This window comes from Anolis sagrei, chromosome 4 (genome assembly GCF_037176765.1).
Source record: "Anolis sagrei isolate rAnoSag1 chromosome 4, rAnoSag1.mat, whole genome shotgun sequence".
Lineage (NCBI taxonomy): Eukaryota > Metazoa > Chordata > Lepidosauria > Squamata > Dactyloidae > Anolis > Anolis sagrei.
Window position 1 is genome coordinate 205,659,698 of NC_090024.1, and position 21,450 is coordinate 205,681,147.

The following is a 21,450-nucleotide window of genomic DNA, read 5'->3' on the forward strand; positions in this document are numbered from 1 at the left end:
AGCAAAGGGCTTCCCAATTTATAAGTTCATACATTCAGCTGCTAGACATCAAAGCTGGAGTGCAAAGCTGTCAAGTGATGACTTGTATGTGTGAACCAGGTCTCTGTGCAAGCTAAGAAGAACCAGAAAAAATGAGTATCTCAGCAACTGGGATATACAAAAGAGATTATAAAAAGGGGGTGGGTGGGAGAAAGACAGACATCACCTCAGACAAAAACAGTGGACGGCTTTATTTTAATAAGGAAGGAGTCTGTCTTGACAGCAGCAAAAGACAAACTAGCTGCTGGGGCATTACACCAGTCCTTCAGGGAAACACAAGAAAGCAACAAATTCTTATCTCATGAAGTCTTTCAGTGCATGCCTTTATATGTAGGCCCAAGGAGATGAATGAGTGAACACTCCTCCTTCGATGTCAGTTGGCTTTCAAGGAGGCTTAAGTACAATATTAATAGTCTGTGACTTCAGATAATTGAAAGAACAAAAAATAGATCAAAGTTGTTTTTAAGGCAGATTAATACAGATGGCTAACCCACAAGGGTTGGAATGTTAATTAAGCCCATCATTCAAATTTTTAAAAATCTATATAAGAGAAAAACAGGAACATGAAATGTTGTAGAGAACTTATATGCCAACAAACCGAATCTAAACTGAGACGGTTGAACTCTGGTTATGTAAATTTCACGTGCATGCTTTATTACTGAATTTGGGTTTGTCAAACTTGACTTTACATCGGGAAACAAACAATGGGACAGCAAAGCAGGGAAGATCAGGAGAGAGAGGTTGTATAGTGAAGAGTTGCTTTCTGGTCAGTAGAAGGTACTAAAGATAGATACAGATACCCCATTTGGTCCTTTAGTATAGAATAACATTTTCCCTAGATGAAATAATGGGGAATGAGATTCAAGTTTGTTTTAATCATGAAAAAGAAAAGTGTCAAAGCCTCGAAGCTGGCATCAAATTTCTTGCACTTGAAAATCAGATTCCACGTATGTTTCCAAAAACCCTAGCTAGCACTGTATTAAAAAGCACAATTATAAAGGCAAACAAGATTAAGTTCTAGAAGCATTCTCTCCTGATGTTTCGCCTGCATTTATGGCAGGCATCCTCAGAGGTTGTGAGGTCACCTGGATGCCTGCCATAGATGAAGGTGAAAAATCAGGAGAAAATGCTTCTAGAATATGGCCATATAGCCTGAAAAACCTACAACAACCCAGTGATTCCAGCCATGAATACAAAAAAGTAAGACATATTATTAAGAGCACATAGAAAAAAACTCATGGCACCAAGTCTAAAAAGTGCAATCCTAGGAAATAAGTTCAATATAAGCCAATGAGAAGCCATAGCTTTATATATATATATAATTCAGGAAAAAATATTTTCATTCAATGGTACAAACTGGACTGCAACTCCCAGCAATCTAAGCCTTCACAGCCAATAAATAAAGCTGAGAGTAGCCATCCAAGAGAATCTGAAGGGCCACATAATTCCCACCTTACTGTAACTCAATCATGATCTTTTGCTTAAAAGAGGGGTCACAATGGATAAAATTCAAGGACATTTTTCCACTAGTAGGACTGCTTCCCTCACTCAAACTAAAAAAGCTGTTTTTTTATACAATCCCAAAATCTGCTTTGGATTCAGAGGAAAGGTTAAGGGAAATGGGCAAATGCAACACAGAAGAGATGAGGAGGCTGTGCCTGTATGCCAGGCTTTCATTCATATGATGCTAGTTTCCATTCGCTATAGATTTATTTACTTATTTACCCTATTTATACCCTGCTCTCTAGTAAAACAAATGACTGGGTCTCATTTGACTCACCTGAAAATGTATTCCAAAGTAAAAAAAGAAAGCACAGGTAGGAACAGGTCCACTATAGAAGAACAAAATTTCTAAATCTTGGTAGATCTGATTTCACTGCAGAAACACTGAGCATAGTCAAATTGGGAATTTTAAAGTAGGAAGGTAGGATATAAAACATATACATTTTAGGGTGCAGAAAGGAGTGTATGTACATTATAGGACCATAACATTTGAATAGTTTAAAGAAGGCTGTGAGACTTCTTTCTCTGTAAAAGCTGGACTGCCCAAAGCAATGCTCATGCCCACCGAAAGCTGGCAGTTGACGAAGTCTCTGATGTGGGCTTGGAAGTTTAAACTAATGTAGGATTATGTAGCCTGATTTGATCAAGCAGATTGCAAGGAACTCATTAAGCTGACTGTTGCTCATGTACACTGATTTCCTGTTAGCTTCCAATCCAATTCAATGTACCTTTAAAGCACATATAAGCTAACCACAGATGATGAAATGGTGAGATGTTATCGTTTGCTGAGAGCATGAATGGTGGCTGGAACACTTGCTACAAGTACTCCCTATCAGGGTGTGGGAATTCATAACTAACTGCAGGTACCAATTATCAAAAACACCATATAAGAAAAATTCCCCTCCACAAAGTGTGCTTACAGTGCCAAAAAGTAGTAACCACAAAAAGAAGTGACACTCATCTTTTCCTTTGAAATTAAAAATACTCAAAGGTACTTTATTAATGTTTTGTCACACCCTAAAATTTAGAGGAGAAAGCATTTAATGGAAGACTACAACTTCTGATCTTAAGAGATATCAAATATACCAAGAAGAAAACCCCAATCAAAATACCAAAAAACTAAAATTTCTTTAAAAACCAATCAGCAAGTCACTTGACTGCAAATTGAACTCTTGCATTACCAAATAACACCAACATGGGGAAAACTAGAGGTTCCTATTAATCACGCATACTGCTTTGGGGAGTAGCTTGTTACTCGTACAATCTAATATTGTTTGATATAATAAAGAAATATCACAAACACATGGGCAAGGCTAGTATGCATCGGCTAAGAAGAAGGGCAACAGTCAAGTTCATATGATCAGACAAGACCACAACTACAATACAGTATGTCCCATGGGATACTTGTTCTTGAAAACAGAAAATAATAGGTAACAGCAAACTCTGTTAAAAAGGAGAACATCCACTGAAAGTTACCTTAGAGCAGTGGTTCCCAACCTTTTTTTTTTGGACCAGGGACCACTTTGTCTGGGGACCACTCTCCAACATTAGTATCAAAAGAGTTACAAATCAGTTTTTGGTCAACTTTAGATTCGGTTTGGTTATTTGTGGTGTTGATTCAGAAAATTGCATGGGATAGACCACATCAGCTCTAGTTTCTGCTACAGAACATATGCCATTCAGTAGTCACTATCTGCTCGCTCACAGAAAACTATATTTAATAATTTAGAGCTGGTGCCTATCTAATGCAATTTTCTGAATCAGTACCCCCAAATAACCCGCAGGAACAGGCCTAAAAACGAAGGCACCAAGGCACCCTGCTTCCAGGCACCACATGGAACAACTCCGCTCAGGAAGGAGGAGGAGTAGCAACAGCTTGTTGCCGAGCCTTTCATGAATAGTCAGCCTCTCCCCTCCCAACATCTCTGTTGCCTTGGCACTGTAAGAGGCAAGACCAGCCACTTTCATTGCAACAGTGTAGTAAAGGTGAGGCCTCAGACATTATTTCAGTTCTTGCGGACCACTGGTGATCTATGGACCACAGTTTGGGAACCACCCCTTAGAGTCATGCTGGACTCTATATTAGGTCCTCGAGAGTGGCACTATGGCAATTTCCAGAAGTACTGTATATCACGGAATCACCTAGAGCTGGTGTCCCGAAACTAAGGCCTGCTGGCTGCATCCAGCCCTCCACCTTAAATGTCAAGTCTGAATCAACTTGAAGCCACACAACAGTCCTAATTAACTTGACTATTTCATCAGCCAAAAGCAGGGTCACACTTCCCATTGAAACACTGTAAGTTTAAGTTGTTTAAAATTGCTCTTCATTTTAAATATTGTTTTGTTCTTTCTTTCTTTTTTTGTTTTGCACTACAAATATATGTGCATTATGCAGAGTAATTTGTTGGTGTTGGTTTCAAATTATAGTCCTGCCTCACAACAGTCTGAGGAACTGCAAACTGGCCCTCTGCTTAAAAAGTTTGAAGTCACTTGACCTAGAGAACTGCTTCTTAAATTGTGAATCCCAACTCCAAATGCCCTTAGTTCAATGTTGCGTTTATGAAAAATTTCCAACGGTAAGTTTTCTGAATGGCACCTATTTACATACATCTGTTAGCAACAATGTGCAGGATTTGCAGAAATGTTTCAGCTATACTTCACAAAAAACAAAATTAGCCTGTTTAGCAAGCCTGGCCAATACTGATTTGTTATCATTGTTTGATTTTATACCTATTTTCTATACCTTAAAAATTGCAGGTGGAAAGGGGTATTGAGTGGAAAAAGTTTTTAAAACCCTGATCTAGAAAACATAGAAAATTATAGAGGATATATTTTGTCAGTTGTGGGTAAGTTAAACCCTAGGTACTTGCCTTGGAGGAATATGCATTTCACAGTATTCATATGACTTCAGTATTGCTGATTGTGCACTGAAATTAACTCTCTATTCTACCTCCCCACCATCACTGCAGCAAATGCCATTCCTGGCTTTATATTTATCACTGCACTACTTCTACACTTTCAAATATTTATTACTAACTAAATAGTATTTTTAACTAAAGATCCAGCAGATTGAATTTGCTCATGAAGATGAGTTCTTCCTTGAAGCCACGGGTCAATCAAACCTGTACTCAAGTTGGTGAAACTATGTGATAATTTCCATGACAGCTAAAAAGGGGAGAAACTATGATATTAAGTATTCTGGAAACACTCATTCTTAGCCTTGATAATAAGGCTGAAGTTAACCTACAGCTTTTGCTGCCTATATATGACCATAAGTCATAGCGGTCCCAATAATAACATTTATTATTCTCATTTTATGCTCACATTCAAGAATTAAATAAACTACACAACATGTAAACTAAAATGAAAAACACTGTAAATATAGAAGCTCTAAGTGAAATAAGCTTTAAAAAAAACAGAGAAAATCACATCAGCTACTATAAAAAGATCACTGACAGAGAAGCATTACATAATGTGTAAACAGGACATTAATTACATAAAGACTATTTAAGAGATGGAAAGTAACATTAAAATGAACACAGACTAGGATTCTGTACAACAGCAAACTCTCTATGTTTCAGAACAACCTTTTTTTGACAATCCGCTGATATTGCTTCCTTTCCTTTTCTGGGAAATGTTAGAATCTTTGGATAGGTTGGCTTCCCTTTGGTGGTTCTCTTTGTTTGCAGTTTCCAAGGCCTGGAACAGCATAACAAAAAGGCTACTGAGAGGGGAAAATGTACTGCAGTCTTACGCATATGCATCTTTTTAAGCTCTCTCAATTCATATCTTATATGCTTAGGACTTTACCGCATGAAGGCAAACTGGCATTAAAGCAGGGCTACCTTTGGTTTATAATGGCAACAATCCCCATTTTACAGTGCCGTGCACATCCTGTTGCTGGTCTGCCTCCTTCCCATTATAAACCCATACATACCCCCAAACACGCATAATATTGATGGAAAAAACCCATCAAAGTTTTATTTGCATTATTGTTAACCATACCTGTAAATGCAAAATTGCTTTTAAAAATTTAGGAAAAAATAGAGCAGCAGGGCAATATTACAACATTATATAGCAGGAGTGCGGGAACACAGATTAGTGGATCAGCACAGTTACTCGAATGCAGAAATGTGCAATATTAAGTGCTCATGCCAATATGTTGACACTATAGTTGACACTATGCGATGACATTTGTAACCCAGGAACATAAATTGTGTCACATAGTGTCAACTACACTGTCAACATATTGGCATGAGCACTTAATATTGCACGTTTCTGCATTTGAGTAACTGTGCTGATTCACTAATTGGTTGTATCATAAAAACATGGGGAAAGTTTATTAAACGGAAAAACTTTGTTTTGTGGAACATCCTGCAGCACATTTTGCTATCGTTTTTCAATGAATATCTCAAAGCTCAACCAATTCAACAGTTTGTGGCAGTCAAAAAAATGAAGTTTCTCAAGTGTAACAACAACCTTCAAAGTAAGTACTGCAAAATTAAACAGGACTAACACTTTCAAGGCAGGAACAGATTTTTTTTCAAATTTTGTCACATAGTGTATGTGACTACTGTGGAACAGCTTAGTACAATGTAGTCCTCAGTCTCTACAATTCTGAATTTGCAACACATTCTGCGCTTTAAACATAGCAATCAACTCTTATTGATACCATGTTCTCACCATCTACTCAAGATTCAGTGATAACAATTACTGTACAGCTTAAAATATGTTTTAACTTCCAGCAGCACTGTAAACTGCGGTGCTGCAATAGATTAAAATATATTTTACTTCATCAGTTTCATATCAGCCGGCTGTTCTTATTTTTCTGGAGCATAGAACAATATTTCCAAGAGCTCCGTCATCTATGAAGTGTGTGATAAAATGTAAGTTTTTTTTAAAAGGGTGTGCATATTTCTTCACCACAGAAACACCAACTCTTTTACAAGTTACTTTAGGAGCAAGATCTAAACAATGAGGACCTGCCAAACAGAAATAAAAAATCCTTTCTGTAGACAGAGTGCATATAGCAAAACATGAAATATTGTTATAACAGTTTGAGAAAACATACATTATTAATTCTCATCACAATTTCTTTTTACTAGTTCAGAAAACAACTGAAAGGTCCTTATTTAAAAGACAGATGCCACCTAGTGTATCAAAGGAATAATCGCAATCTTTTCACTATGAACTTGCTAGGATTCGATCACAAGGAAGCACAATTGTCATAGAATCATAACAGTTGGAAGAGACCTCATGGACCATCCAGTCCAACCCCCTGCCAAGAAGCAGGAAAATCGCATTCAAAGCACCCCCGATAAATGGCCATCCAGCCTCTGTTTAAAAGCCTCCATAGAAGGAGCCTCCACCACACTTCAGGGTAAAGAATTCCACTGAGGAACAGCTCTCACAGTCAGATAGTTCTTCCTAATGTTCATGTGGAATCTCCATTCCTGTAGTTTGAAGCCACTGCTCTGCATCCTAGTCTCCATGTCAGCAGAAAACAAGCTTGCTCCCTCCTCCCTATGACTTCCCCTCACATTTTTATACATGGCTATCATGTATAAAAATATCATGGCTAGCTGACTCTTTCTGTAGCTCCAAGACATGACTAAGGTCAAGTTCTCCTGCATTCATCAGTATTTGAAATTGCTCATTCTACATACAGGCTGAACTACAACTTTGCTCTCTCTGAGATAGTAGACATTCTTTTAAATCTCTGGGAAGTTTCTCCAAGGAGGATTAAAGGAGAGCTTCTTATATCTGCAGTCTAGATCCCTTCCTTTGGCTTTTATGATTTTATTTTGCTTCCTGTATAGACCAATTCTAATGGGTGAATTTCCAGATCTGCTAGCACAGTGAAGATAATAAATAAGATTTTCCATGCCTTCCTTTAATCAATTTGAGTTTTGTCTGTATTGATAACCTTTTTGCCCATACATGGAACATGTGGATTGCTACAAGGCTGTAAGCAAGACAGAATTCCAATTAAAGTATGATAGCAATAAGATAAAGTCCAAATACTCCTAAACCAAAGCATATTTTACAAGATCAGGCATAAATAAAATAGAATAAGCCCTCACCGGAAAAAAAAATCCCTCATTTCTCCCTTGATATTTTGATATAACCATCTGGGGGTGGGGTGGAGGGAGGACTTGCCTGGCTAGAAAAAAGGGTATTCCAGGAGAGAGAAGTTAATGCAGACACTTGTGTATCATGGCACAGACATAGAACTTCGGTTCCACTCACTCAATTAAAAGAAAATATGTAATTAAGTGACGCAAATCTGAAATATTTCATGGGGAACAGCAAGACTGCACACGCAAAGATTAACCTACGCCCCATTCCTTTATAATAGAAGTTATTTTTCTTACCATTGTTGTCTGGCTTGCATACTTTTCTGTCCATTGTCTGGCATTTCTGAGGAATTCTTGCTTGTTGTATTTATACTCAGAGGACTAGACATAATAAAAACAAAAGACGAGTATAATTATGGCCTCTTAACCGTAAGATTGTAGTTATATTTGATGACAGATTTACCAAACACACGGAAAACTGCTCACCTATACTAGGTAGTACAGAGTGTGCATCTTGAAAGAGACCTAATGGGTTCTATACTTCTAGCAACACAGATATTGCTAATTCTAATTTTTAACAGGATGTTTCAAAGTGGAAAGTGTTGACATCAATCTCAGCAAAGCAAATATAATTTGCACATCCTGCAACAATTTAGTGAACATTTGCCTTTCCCAGATACATTCCCAGAAGTTCAGTTAATTTGTATGCAGAAGACAGACAGATGTGTGTTTAAAAAATGAACAAATGATATGGCACCATTTAACTTTCAAAACCTACCACGTATTTCATTCAAATACAAGAAGAAAACTTACTATATCTGCCATGAGAGGGTCATCAGGATTAGGCTCATTCATTAGCAACTGTACAGAAGTTAGTAATGTGGCAATGTTCAGGGATGGTCTCCATGCACCCTTCATAGAAGGAACAAGTGAAAAAAAAACCCAACATGTTAGTTAGACATAAGGAAAAGCTTTTGTTATTTCAAAAGTTACTTTGAAAGTCTAAACTAAACCTTTCCCTGTGATTTTCTGGGTATTTTTGTAACAGATTAGGAAACTGCCAACCACTTCCGGCACCTCAATAAATGAACAGTGCATTTCTCTTCTTCTAAAGAGGATCCTAATTCAGATTCTAGCCAACTCTTCCTCCCAAGCTAGATTTAAGGGGCCCAGATAGGCCAATTCTTCCCTACTTTAGTTTTCTGGGTCATTTTTACTGAGCATGTCACCTTTCCTCAAGAATATTCAAATGTCTCTCACAACCTTTTTTCCATTTTTGTACTTCTACAGAGCTTAGCATTGTCTTGGTCATAATGATGCTTCCCTCCTGTATTTCAGTGCCCCTCTTTTCGCTACAATCCAGCTAGCATTCATCATTGCTGTTACATGATTTTTGTTCCTGGATTATAAATGTAATTTCCTAATTGGTTCTATCATAAAAACATGGAAAAAGTTTATTAAATTGCAAAAACTTTGTTTTGTGGGATGTCCTGCAGCACTTTTTGCTATAGTTTTTCAATGACTATTTCAGCGAGTCTCAACCAATTCAACATAATTTGTGGCAGCCACAAAAAAGTTTCTGGAGCATAACTACTTTCAAACGAAGTATCGAACAATTAAATAGGAATAACACTTTCAAAGCAGGAGCAGATTTTTTTCCCAAATTTTGTTGCATAGTGTTATTATTATGCATGGCCAAAGAAAAAATAATTTTCCAACATACCCAGTTCTCAACCTTAAAATCTCAACAGCACTGCAGATCAACAAGACTTACAACTTAGAATAATAGAATCAAAGAGTTGGAAGAGACCACATGGGCAATCTAGTCCAACCCCATGCCATACAGGAAAAGCACCATCAAAGCACCTCTAACAGATGGCCATCCAGCCTCTGTTTAAAAGCATTTAAGGAAAGAGCTTCACAACAATCCGAGGCAGAGAGTTCCACAGCTGAAAGCTCTTACAGTCAGGAAGTTCTTCCTAATGTTCAGGTGGAATCTCCTTTCCTGTAATTTGAATCCTAACCTTCAGGGCAACAGAAACAAGCCTGTTCCCTCTTAGTTATGACAGCCTTTCACATATTTATACCAGGCTATCAGGTCTCCTCTCAACCTTATTTTCTGCAAGCTAAACATGACCATCTCTTAAAGACGCTCCTCATAGGGCACTGTCTCCAGACCTTTGATCATTTTAGTCATCCTCCTCTGGACACCCTCCAGCTTGTCAATGTCTCTCTTGAATTGTGGTACCCAGAATTGAACACTGTATTCCAGATGAGGTTTAGCCAAAGTAGAATAGAGAAGCACCATTACTTCCCTCGATCTAGACACAATATTCCTTTTGATGCAGCCCAAAATCCCATTGGCTTTTTAAAGATACTGTGGGCTCATGTTCAATTTGATGTCCACAAAGCCTACAAGATCTTTTTCACATGTGCCGTTGTTGACCCATTCTGTATCTTTGCATTTCTTTCTCCCTTTTTGCATAAGTGTAGCATCTTGCATTTCTCCTTTTTGAAATTCATTGTTAGTTTTGGCCCAACCCTCTATTCTGTTGAGGCCATTTTGAATTCTGATCCTATCTTCTGGAGTATTAGCTATCCCTCCTAATTTGGTATCATCTGCATACTAGATAAGCATGCCCCCTAAACCTTCATCTAAGCCATTAAAAAGACTTGGGCTCATTCAGAACATCTTAGTAAGGCAATACCAGTGAGATATCCCGAACCAGGACATTCAGCAGGACTCATACTTACAGATGAAAACAATTATGTTTGGTTATTTATTGATGCTTTTATTGATTTTCATAAAAGAAACATATTACCTTGGGTGGCAATTTGAGAACATCAAGGCAGATTCTTCCTGATGAGTCAATGTTAGGATGGTAGATAGGAGTCAGGAAGCGCATTTTGGGGGGTTCAAATGGATATCTAGTTCAAAAACAGTTAAATTACATGAGAAAAACATGTATTCAAAAATTCATCCCTCCTCCTTGGCCATTTGAGAACATGAAGACCCCCAAATCTAGAAGGAACAATGTAAGTTGACAGTTCTCTGGTTTCTATTCTATTTCTTTAATAACCTGCAGTCCAACTTTCCCACTTCAACGCAACCTCTATTTTTGTCTTGATTCAAGGAGTGTATCTATATTGTAAAATTAATGCAGTTTGATACTACTCTAACTGCCATGGCTCAATGCTATGGAATTGTGGGAGCTGTAGTTTGATGTGGCACCAGCATTCTTCAGCAGAGAAAACTAAAGACCTACAACTCCCATGATTCCACAGCACTGAGCCATAAGTGTTAATGTGATGTCAAACTGCATTTATTCTACAATCAAAATAATCTTTGCTAAATACAGTCTATATTAAAGTTTTTAAAATCACCATTTACCTTTCAGGCACAATTACTTCCAAGTCAAAAAGTCCTTTTTCATATGGTGTATTTGCAGAACCCAGTATTTCTAAAGAAAATGAAAAGATAAACTATATCAACACTGCCCTCTTTAGGTAACTGCTATAGTTACTATAAGCAATGTAGCCATAATAGCAATCTCTTCATGATTCCTTAAATGTATGCCCTTCTAAGACATTTAGCAGAATAGAAACAAACACATACTTTCAAAGAGAGTAATGACTATTCTGCAATAAATTTTATGTATCAGCTAAGCGCTGAATGAAATAACTACATGAAATCAATGTAAAATGTATATTACCTCATATTCAAGCAAAGAATCAGTACATAAACTGAGAATGCCAAGAATCTGTCATGGCCACTCATAACTCTCAAAAAGCAGTATTAAACAATTCACAGAACAACACTAACTTTTCACCTAAAAAATAACTGCTAAAGAAATGGCATCTACTATCCCAAATATATATTGCTAGGATAGAAAGTTTTATTGAACTGAGTGGTGATTACACACAATCAGAATTTGTCTGAAACCTCAGAGAGTACTGAACCTTGTAACTGGATAAAAGGGGGTAAACATCTTTCTACAACAGGGAATGGGGGTTTCATCATCCCTAAAAGTAGACATGTAGGACATTAAAAAAAAAAACCTTCATGAAGTCCACTTTATTAAAAACTGATTTCCAAAATTCCGGAGAGGGGGCCCTAAAGCATTTGGAGATTTCTAAATTCCAAAGGTTCTTGGAAGAGGAAAGAAAAATCTAGTTTTTAAACTTGTTCATAGAACAAAAGCAGCTTTGGTTGTCTTGATGAATAACCTACACTAGGAAATGGATGGGCCTGGTTGGCCTTGTTGGTTCTGATGACCTCTCATCAGCTTTAGACACTGTAAACAAAAGTTAACAAAATGAAAAGTGGGACCTTGAAATTGTAACACAACAAAATATGGAGCACTCAATGGGACGTGAATACAAGACAGCATATAGAACTTGCCTTCCTATCACCACAAAAAGTGTATTTTCCTATAAAAGCTCCTGAACAAAAAAAAAAGGTGTACAACAAACAAGAATGGTTTGTCTGAATAACTATTAACTCATACTTGTGAAAGCTTCTGGATTAATTCTGTGCATGTTTACATTAAATGCAATCGTATTTTGCTGAATAGAACTTATATTCGATCAAATGTATATATTAGGGCAGCTTTTGTTTTCAGGGAAGCAAACCTTACATTCACAGAGAAAGCACAAACAGAAACCAGCAGCACAAAGACTTCATAACCAAAGAATATGGATTTTGAGCCTAAGTTCCATAAAGTGTTTATTTAGCTGCAAACTAGTAGGTGTTTCAGAAGCAATATATGGAAGGTTGCTCAGGAAATATAAAGCACTGATAATAAGAAAAGAATTGGATGGAACTGACACTTAAACATAATTCAGACAAATACATACGTGCTTTAAGTTCATCTATGCGGCTTCCATTCTGCCAGCATGTAATACCTGGTGGTGGTTCTGTAGTTAACAGATGCAACTCTCTCTTGAGTCGGGATGCCCTCTGCATTGTTCTGCAACAGCATGAGAAAAATAGGTAACATTTGGTTTCTCTTGTTTCTGCAACCATAAGTCCTCCTTTTATCATGAACTGCATTTTAACAGCAGAATAATCTTTAAAACAGCCTTCTAAAGTTTTGTAGTAAGCCATTTCATTATTTATTTTTTAAGGTTATAATTTTTTATTATTGTAGTAAGCCATTTCAAATGCAGCACAATGTTAATTGAAAACGCTCATTTCTATATACAAGCATACCTCTGTTAACAAAGCTTCTGACAAAGAAGCTCCTTTTAATAGAGTCTGTTTATGCCTGTCCAGCCCCTATTTGTCCCTTATCTTCTGTCATTGGAAACTTTTTAACAGCATCAGCACTGGGATGGTAGTAAAGGACACAACTAGAGAAAGACTTGCAGTGCTGAATTACAGCAGAAGGTCTGCAGTAAACAGTGCAATAAATCTGGGAAAACAATGGAATTATATTCTATTCAAACCTACTGTAGCTGTGTGTGCCTTTCCTAAAACAAGCAATGCAAATGGCAGCTGCCACTAAAAAACAGAAAATGAATGAAAAAGATCCAATTGAGTTCAGCTTGGACAGACTTATAAATGACAGACCTCCAAGACATCCTACCATTAACAACTCTGCTCAGGCCCCATAGGCTTGGTTGGCGACTTCCTTGATTGAGTCCCTCCATCTCTAATGCTATCTTTTTTTTCTATTGCCTTCTACTATAACAAGAACTAATTTCTGTTTCAATGCCTTCATTGTCTACTTTAAAGATATAATAATAATAATACTTTATTTCTATTCCACCTCTCTCTTTTGGAGGCGCTCAAGGTGGTTTACAACATAAAGCGGCAAACATTCAGTGCTGTAGAGTGCAGGAAAACAATAAACAATCATAAACAGGCGAGAACATATTAAACAGCAATATCAAATAATAGAACTGAGTAGTAAATTAAACAAACATAGCTAAAATATACAATAAGACAATACACAATTAAAATGGGATTCAATAACTAAAACTATTAATAGTTTAAACATTAAAAATGTATTTTTAAATAAACACTTTGTTAATAATCTGTAGTCACTGTTTTTGTTTTATTGTTTATAAAGTTTATTATTATTACTATTATTTCATTACGACTTGTATAACCACATTCCACAAACTCTCTCATACTCGTAAGCACAAAACAAGTATGTTGAAGAGTTTATAGAATGACAGATGGGACCCTGCTCCTCTTACGTACGGTTTTTATAAAGTTAAAGTATTGCCAAGGATTAATCAAACATGAAGCAAATCATAGAATCATAGAGTTGGAAGAGACCTTGGGGGCCATCCAGTCCAACCCCCTGCCAAGAAGCAGGCAAATTGCATTCCAAGTACTCCTGACAGATGGCCATCCAGCCTCTGTTTAAAAACCTCCAAAGAAGAAGCCTCTACCACAGTCTGTGGCAGAGAATTCCACTGCTGAACAGCTGCCACAGTTAGGAATTTCTCCCTAATATTCAGGTGGAATCTCCTTTCCTGTAGTTTAAAGCCACTGTTCTCCAGGGCAGCAGAAAACAAGCCTGCTCCCTCCTCCCTATGACTTCCCTCACATATTTATACATGGCCATCATATCTCCTCTCAGCCTTCTCTTCTGCAGGCTAGACATGCCCAGCTCTTTAAGCCGCTTCTCATAGGGCTTATTCTCCAGACTCTCGATCATTTCAGTCACCTTCCTCTGGACCCATTCCAGCTTGTCAACATCTTATTTAAATTGTGGTGCCCAGAATTGGACACAGTATTCCAGGTATGGTCTGTCCAAGGCAGAATAGAGGGGCAGCATGACTTCCCTGGATCTAGACACTATACTCCTATTTATGCAGGCCAAGGCTTTTTAAGCTGCCTATCAGGTTGAGGGACTTACGTTTTTCATCATACACTGAGACGTACAGTGGAAATTATGTATCTGTTGGGATTAGGTTCCAGGAACCCCTCCACTTACCAACATCTGTGGAAGCTCACGTATCATAATCTAAAATGGCATAGCAAAATGGCATCCCTAATATTAAATGGCAAAAATATAAATTGTTTTTTAGGACTTTGATGGGGGACCGACATTGCGGATGCAGAATCTGTGGATATGGAAGGCCATATACTTGATGAGTGGGAGGATAGATGAGAAGATGGAGTAAGGGAGGATTCAGTTTTAAATATGTTTTGATTTGTTTGTTTCATAACAAAATATTTAATTTTATTTAAAAGTTCATATTTTAATGCATTTGCTCAGATTTAATTGTATCATGTTTGCTGTTAGCTGCCTTGACTCCCCTGTACTGAGGGCTCTTCCAGCCAAGCCTTATATCTCAGGATCTGATTCCAGGTTTTCCATTTATCTCAGATTAACTGGCATTGGGGACACATATAATCCAGTTTAAAGCAGAAAACCTGGGATCAGATCCCGAGATCAAGGACCTATCTGGAGGGCTCTGAGAGAAAGGCAGGATTTGTGTGTGTGTGTCAGGGCAACTCGAGAAACTGTTGTGAGAGAATTGGTATTCTGAAAGGACGTTGCCCAGGGGACATCCAGATGTTTGATGTTTTACCATCCTATGGGAGGTTTGTCATATGTCCTTGCATGGGAAGCTTGAGCTTGACAGACAGGAGCTTACCTTTCGGTCAACCAGTTCGGCCGGGACAAAACTGTATATGTTTTAATGTGTTTATTGACTATAACTGTTTTAATGGAGGGGAGTATGTTATTGTTTTTACTGTTTATTTTATTGGTATTGAATGGTACTGGAGTTGTAAGCCGCCTTGACTTCCCTGAGGGGGAGAAAGGCGGGGTATAAATGAAGTAAAAAAAATAAATAAATACATAACACATTGCGCCACCAGGGGCAGGATAAAAACTAAGTAAAACAAATACACTATGTCTCCTTATGGATCAAAGTTTCCCAACTGGGTAGGTGGGAAACTACTCCCTACGCAAAGAAAGATGACAAGGACTCCTGGCAATCCTTTGCACCTTGACATTAGGACACAGCTCTCTTGATTCCAGGCCATACAGACTGGGGCTCACTGGAGTTGCAAAAGAGGGGTACCTTGCCTGAGTGAAACCCCACCCCAAAAAAGCCCCTGTACCTTTAATGGTTGTATAGAAAAGAAAACAGGAGGTGCTTCTTGTCACCCAACCAGGGAACAAGCAACATCTGCTGTAATTCTCTCTTCTTAGCAAATAGTAAAGTTTTTTTTTGTCACACAGAGTAAAGGCAATGTATTGTCGAAGTGATTCATGGCCAGAATCACTGAGTAGTTGTAGGGTTTTTTTTCGGGCTATATGGCCATGTTCCAGAGGCATTCTAGAACATGGCCATATAGCCTGAAAAAGCCTACAACATTCCAGAGTAAAGACACGCTGTTTATTTTGAACTGTTTTAGTCTATTGTAGTATTTTGTGCTGAGAATGCCTTAGACAGCGAGAAGATCCAACCAGTCCATACTTCAAGAAATAAAGCCTGACTGCTCATTGGAGGGAAGAATAGTAGAGGCCAAGATGAAGTATTTTGGCCACATCATGAGAAGAAAGGAAAGCTTGGAGAAGAGTATGATGCTGAGGAAAATGGAAGGAAAAAGGAAGAGGGGCCGACCAAGGGCAAGATAGATGGATGGTATCCTTGAAGTGACTGGATTGACCTTGAAGGAGCTGGGGGTGGTGACGGCCGACAGGGAGCTCTGGCATGGACTGGTCCATGAAGTCACGAAGAGTTGGAAACGACTGAACGAATGAACAACAACAACAATTGTGGTATTTTACCACATTGAATTTTTGCCTGTTATGTTGTGGGGAAATAAGGCGGGATAGAAATAAAGTTTTACTTATACCATTTCTCCACCACCTGAAACGCTGGGAAGAAGCGGAACATGGTGAAGTTACTTTGGGGATTTTGTTGCTGCTGCTGCGTGCCTTTCAAGTTGTTTCCAAGGTATGACAACCCTAAGGCAAACCTATGGCAGGGTTCTCCTAGCAAGATTTGTTCAGAAGAGCTTTGACATCACCTTCCTCTTGAGGCTGAGAGAGTGTGTCTCGCTCATTCCAAGTCTAGCCTTCAGAGTTCCTGGGGTGCATCTACGCTGCTGAGTTAGTGCAGTTTGATATCACACGAATCGCCATGGCTCAATGCTATGGGATCATGGGAGTTGTAGTTTTACAAGGCCTTTAGCCTTCTCTGCCTCACCAGACTACATCTCCCAGGATCCCACAGCGAAAGTGATGTCAAACTGTGTTAATTCTACACTCTAGATCAGGCATGGGCAAACTTGGGCCCTTCAGGTGTATTGGACTTCCAACTCCCACCATTCCTAACAGCCTCAGGCCCTTTCCTTTTCCCCCTCAGGCGCTTAAGCGCCTGAGGGGGAAAAGGAAAGGGCCTGAGGCTGTTAGGAATGGTGGGAGTTGAAGTCCAATACACCTGAAGGGCCCAAGTTTGCCCATGCCTACTGTAGATGCACCCCTCGCCCAATGCTCAGCCCACAAAATGTTCCAACCAGGCCTAACCAACTGAGCTGAGAAACACCATCGGAACCAGAACTCCCTTCACACACACCACAGGCCTGAGGGGAAAGGGCCTTCTCTTGCTGAATGCCTGAGAACCAACGAAGCAGCAGGAGCCACAGGCGCCGCAACGACTCACCGCGTTTCTCAGCCTCAGGAAGGCAACTCACCAAACAAGCCGAGAAGACAAAACGCGCGCCCTGTTTTGAACCGGAAAGACCCAGCGTCCCAAGCGCGTCGCAGCCTGAATGGACAGACCGAGTGTCCGTCAAAAGCAACTCAAAGCGGATTGGCCAATGGAAACAATAGCTCCACCTCCCAAGAAATCTAAACAGTTTCTAATGGGATACAGTCTCTAGCGTCGATCTTGATACTTCCGGAACTAATTTCGCTGTCACTCTGCATGGTGTTAACACAGGCCCCTTCCACACAGCTGAATAAAACCCCATTTTCTGCTTTGAACTGGAATATATGGCAGCGTGGACTCAGGGCCCTTCCACAAAGCCCTATATCCCAGAATATCAAGGCAGAAAATCCCACAATATCTGCTTTGAACTGAGTTGTCTGAGTCCACACTCAGATAATGTGGGATTTTCTGCCTTGATATTCTGGGATATAGGGCTGTGTGGAAGGGCCCTCGGATAACCCAGTTCAAAGCAGATATAGTGGGACTTTCTGCCTTGATATTCTGGGTTATATGGCTGCGTGGAAGGGCCCTCAATAATACCCAAACTCCAGTCTTCCAGGTGTTTATAATATATTGTCAAAGGCTTTCATGGCTGGATTCACTGGGTGGTTGTAGGTTTTTTCGGTCTATATGGCCATGTTCTAGAGGCATTTTCTCCTGACATTTCGCCTGCATCTATGGCAAGCATCCTCGGAGGTCCCAATAGACCTCAGAAGACCTCACAACCTGAGGATGCTTACCACAGATGCAGGCAAAATGTCAGGAGAGAATGCCTCCAGAACAGGGGTCCTCAAACTAAGGCCCAGGGGCCAGATGCGGCCCTCCAAGGCCATTTACCTGGCCCTCGCTCAGGGTCAACCTAAATCTGAAAGCACACAAAAACAACAGCAACAATCCTATCTCATCAGCCAAAAGTAGGCCCACACTTCTCATTTAAATACTAATAACTTTATATTTGTTAAAATTGTTCTTCAATTTAATAACTGTATTGTTTTAAGTGTTTTTTGCACTACAAATAAGACATGTGCAGTGCGCATAGGAATTCATGTGTTTTTCGAATTATAATCCGGCCCTCCAACAGTTTGAAGGACTGTGACCTGGCCCTCTGTTTAAAAAGTTTGTGGACCCCTGCTCTAGAACATGGCCATATAGCCCGAAAAAACCTACAACAACCCAGGTTTTAATATAGGCATTTTGTAGAAATACGTTTTCATATGTATATTTTATATAATGCCTACCATGGTTACATTTTTTTAGTTATGTTGTAACCTACCTCAAGCCACTATGAGAGGTAAGAAATAAAATAATAATAATTTTGGACTTCAATTCCCTGCATTTGACTGCAGCCCAGGCATACTAAAATATATATAGGCATTTGCTATTATCCACAGTTTCAGGAATCCATGCCGGAATCTTGGAACATATCCTTCATGGATAAAAGGGTCACATAATATTCTTTATTTATATGCAGTGACCACAACTGTACACAGTAGTCTGGATATAGGTACACTATAGGTTTGTATAAGGGCAGTTCCATTTTCAAGTTCCCTTTCTAATTGTGCCTAGCAAGGAATTTTACTGTTTAATTTTTTTAGCAACTGCAAACTTTCTCCTGTGTCAACACTTTCTTTTTACAATCCGCGTTCCCTTTCTTGCTAAATCACTGGCAACTCAGTCCCATTAAGGAAGCTAGATTTTTATTATACTTTATTTTTGCCCCAGTGCATATCACTTTGCATTTGCTTACATTACATTTATTTGCCGTAAGAGTCTTTGTTGTTGTAAGTTCTACAAGAGATTAAAATCAGTTAAGATGCTGATGTCAGGTAAAATGGGGCCCTTGAGTCAATTTCCTCCCTTGTTAATTTCCTTAGGAAGCTGACAGCTAAATTTGGTAAGCACTTCAAAGATGATCCATAAAGTGTTGAGTGACTGTTCAGTCAAAGAACTTCATTTCTATTTGACAAACTCTGTTCAAAGTCTCCTAACAAGTAATGACCCAGAAAAAGGAGGACTGATAATTAACCCGAATTCACATTTCCTGTCACTAATTAGATTAGAACAATTTAAAATGGTTGTGACATAGCTCTAAGTAAACATCATAAATTATATTTTTTACAATTGCAGCAATCAAATCTTCATTTACAGAAAAAAACTAGTCATTATGAGTGAATCATAGCAGAAGTGGCAAAACATCTGGTTTAGGATGCTATACAACCCCTGTATCTGCAAGGGATATGTTCCTGCAGACTGGAAACCATGAATAGCAATGTACAGAAGTGTTTATTATAATGTGTGTATAACTGTATTAATGTTTTACATTGGTTGCCTATGGCTGGAGCGGCCTAGCTGTGAGAGATATGTTGCCATAGAAACAAGGCAGAAGAGGAGGTGGGAGGAGCTTAGAGAGAAAAAGGTTTAGAAAGTGACAGTTAAGTTCAGTCAGGAGGAAGAGACCCTGAGAGAGTAGCAGAGTCAGATAGGGACTCTGAGAGAGTAGCAGAGTCAGGGAAGAGACTCTGAGGAGTGAAGAAGTGTAGAGTTAGTTTTTTAGTGTTCGTGAATATTTCTTCAGCTAGGGAGCTGAAGGGGAAAACCTCGTTAGATTACTTTAGTTAGAAAGAACTAACAGAGGCTTTTTAGGATCGCCAGTCGGTGGAAGACTGGAGATCAGTGATTTGATCCAGTATAGATCAAACAGTGAGAATATTCACAGCAGGGAACACTGAATAATAAAGCACTTCACTACAGCAAGAGTTTATAAGTTGTAACATCAAAAGTCTGAACTGTATCGCAACCAAGTCATATTGTAACCATCAAGTATATGCCAAGCCTAACATCTTCATATTGTAACTATCAAGTATATGCCAAGCTTAACAACTTCATTTTGCAACCATTCGCTTTGTTTAACAATAAACTTGTTCTCTTTGGTTTTTAAAACTGCCTCATCTCCATTAATTTATGTTCGGTGCACCCACTCTACCAAAATTACCTCACAACACAAACAGAGACTTTAATACCAGCGTCTCTTTACATTTTGGTGGCAGTTTCATTAGCATTGTCGGAGGTTCTTTACAAGCAAGACCTTTGGAAATGAATGATTTCCACCAAAAATTGCCATACAGTCACCCTGAAGGACCCAGAAAATTTCTAGAGATGACATATTTTGTCTGCAAACTGAAGAGCTCCTGTCCCAGGAAATGACTGTGCCTCAAAAGAAAGGAATGAACAACTGTCACTAGCAATAGGTCACCCAGAACTTCCTTCCAGATATTTTGGACTAAAACTCCCAGAAGCCCCAGTCATGACCAATAATCTGAGGTACTGGAAGCTACTATTCAAAGAAGCAGAGAGGAATAGTGAGAGAAATAAAACCTCACTTGCTTCCTCCACCTTGCCAGTAGGAGCATCCTGTGAGCAGATATGTCATTTCTGCCCAGAGAGCATTCTGCACTGTAGAATTAATGCAGTTTGACACCACTTTCACTGCCATGGCTCAATGTTACAGAATCCTGGGTGGTTTGTTTTGTGTGTGTGTGTGTGTGTGCGTATGAGAGAGAGAGAGAGAGTGAGAGAGAGAGAGTAGTCACTTCTGGTGTGAGAGAATTGGCCATCTGAAAGGACATTGACCAGGGAACGCCTGGATATTTTACCATCTTGTGGGAAGCTTCTCACACATCCCCACATGACAAGCTGTAACTGATAGCTCACCCTGCTCCTCGGATTAGAACCACCGACCTTTTGGTCAGCAGTCCTGCCAGCACAAGGGTTTAACCCATTGCGCCACTAGGGGCTCCTGGTGGTTTGGCGAGGCACCAGCAGTCTTTGGCAGAGAAAACTAAAGGCCCTGTAAAACTACAATTATGATTTCATAGTATTAAATCACAGCAGTTAAAATGATGTCAAGCTGCATTAATTCTACAGTGTAAAATGCATCCCTGGTTAAGATCCCAACTCTTATTTTTGTAAAGAAGCCACGGAAGAGGTCTGCCTTCACACGTTTGGAAGATGGTTACTGGCTGCTTATGTACTGAAATAAACCCATTTTTCCTACTTCCAACAGACCTCACTACCTCTGAGGATGCTTGCCATAGATGCAGGCGAAACGTCAGGAGAAAAATTGCCTCCAGAACATGGCCATATA

General features: G+C 39.1%; 1 protein-coding gene across 5 annotated transcripts; it reads right to left on the reverse strand.

Moving 5' to 3' along the window:
• Positions 1-4,827: 4,827 nt before the first annotated feature.
• On the reverse strand, positions 4,828-17,339 carry UBE2T (ubiquitin conjugating enzyme E2 T). Of its 5 annotated transcripts, none has more exons than XM_067468124.1 (8): positions 17,259-17,339; positions 12,525-12,589; positions 11,011-11,080; positions 10,442-10,547; positions 8,433-8,531; positions 7,917-8,000; positions 7,626-7,705; positions 4,828-5,241 (listed from the first exon to the last, which is right to left on the reverse strand). In XM_067468124.1, the coding sequence occupies exons 2-8, from the start codon at positions 12,583-12,585 to the stop codon at positions 5,070-5,072; spliced, it is 672 nt and encodes a 223-aa protein (XP_067324225.1). In that variant the 5' UTR covers positions 12,586-12,589; positions 17,259-17,339; the 3' UTR covers positions 4,828-5,069. The 5 variants fall into 5 exon arrangements, with proteins under 5 accessions (XP_067324225.1, XP_067324223.1, XP_067324226.1 ...); XM_067468122.1 differs by having other exon boundaries at positions 12,477-12,589; XM_067468125.1 differs by having other exon boundaries at positions 17,290-17,337.
• Positions 17,340-21,450: the final 4,111 nt, after the last annotated feature.

Excerpts from the sequence above, each read along its gene's own strand:
- UBE2T (XM_067468122.1), bottom strand. The coding sequence starts at position 12,585 with ATGCAGAGGGCATCCCGACTCAAGAGAGAGTTGCATCTGTTAACTACA. Across the intron at positions 8,001-8,432 it reads ACCCTCTCATGGCAGATATA|TCCTCTGAGTATAAATACAA; the intron begins GTAAGTTTTCTT and ends TATTATGTCTAG. Across the intron at positions 7,706-7,916 it reads ATGCAAGCCAGACAACAATG|CCAGGCAAGTCCTCCCTCCA; the intron begins GTAAGAAAAATA and ends CCTTTTTTCTAG.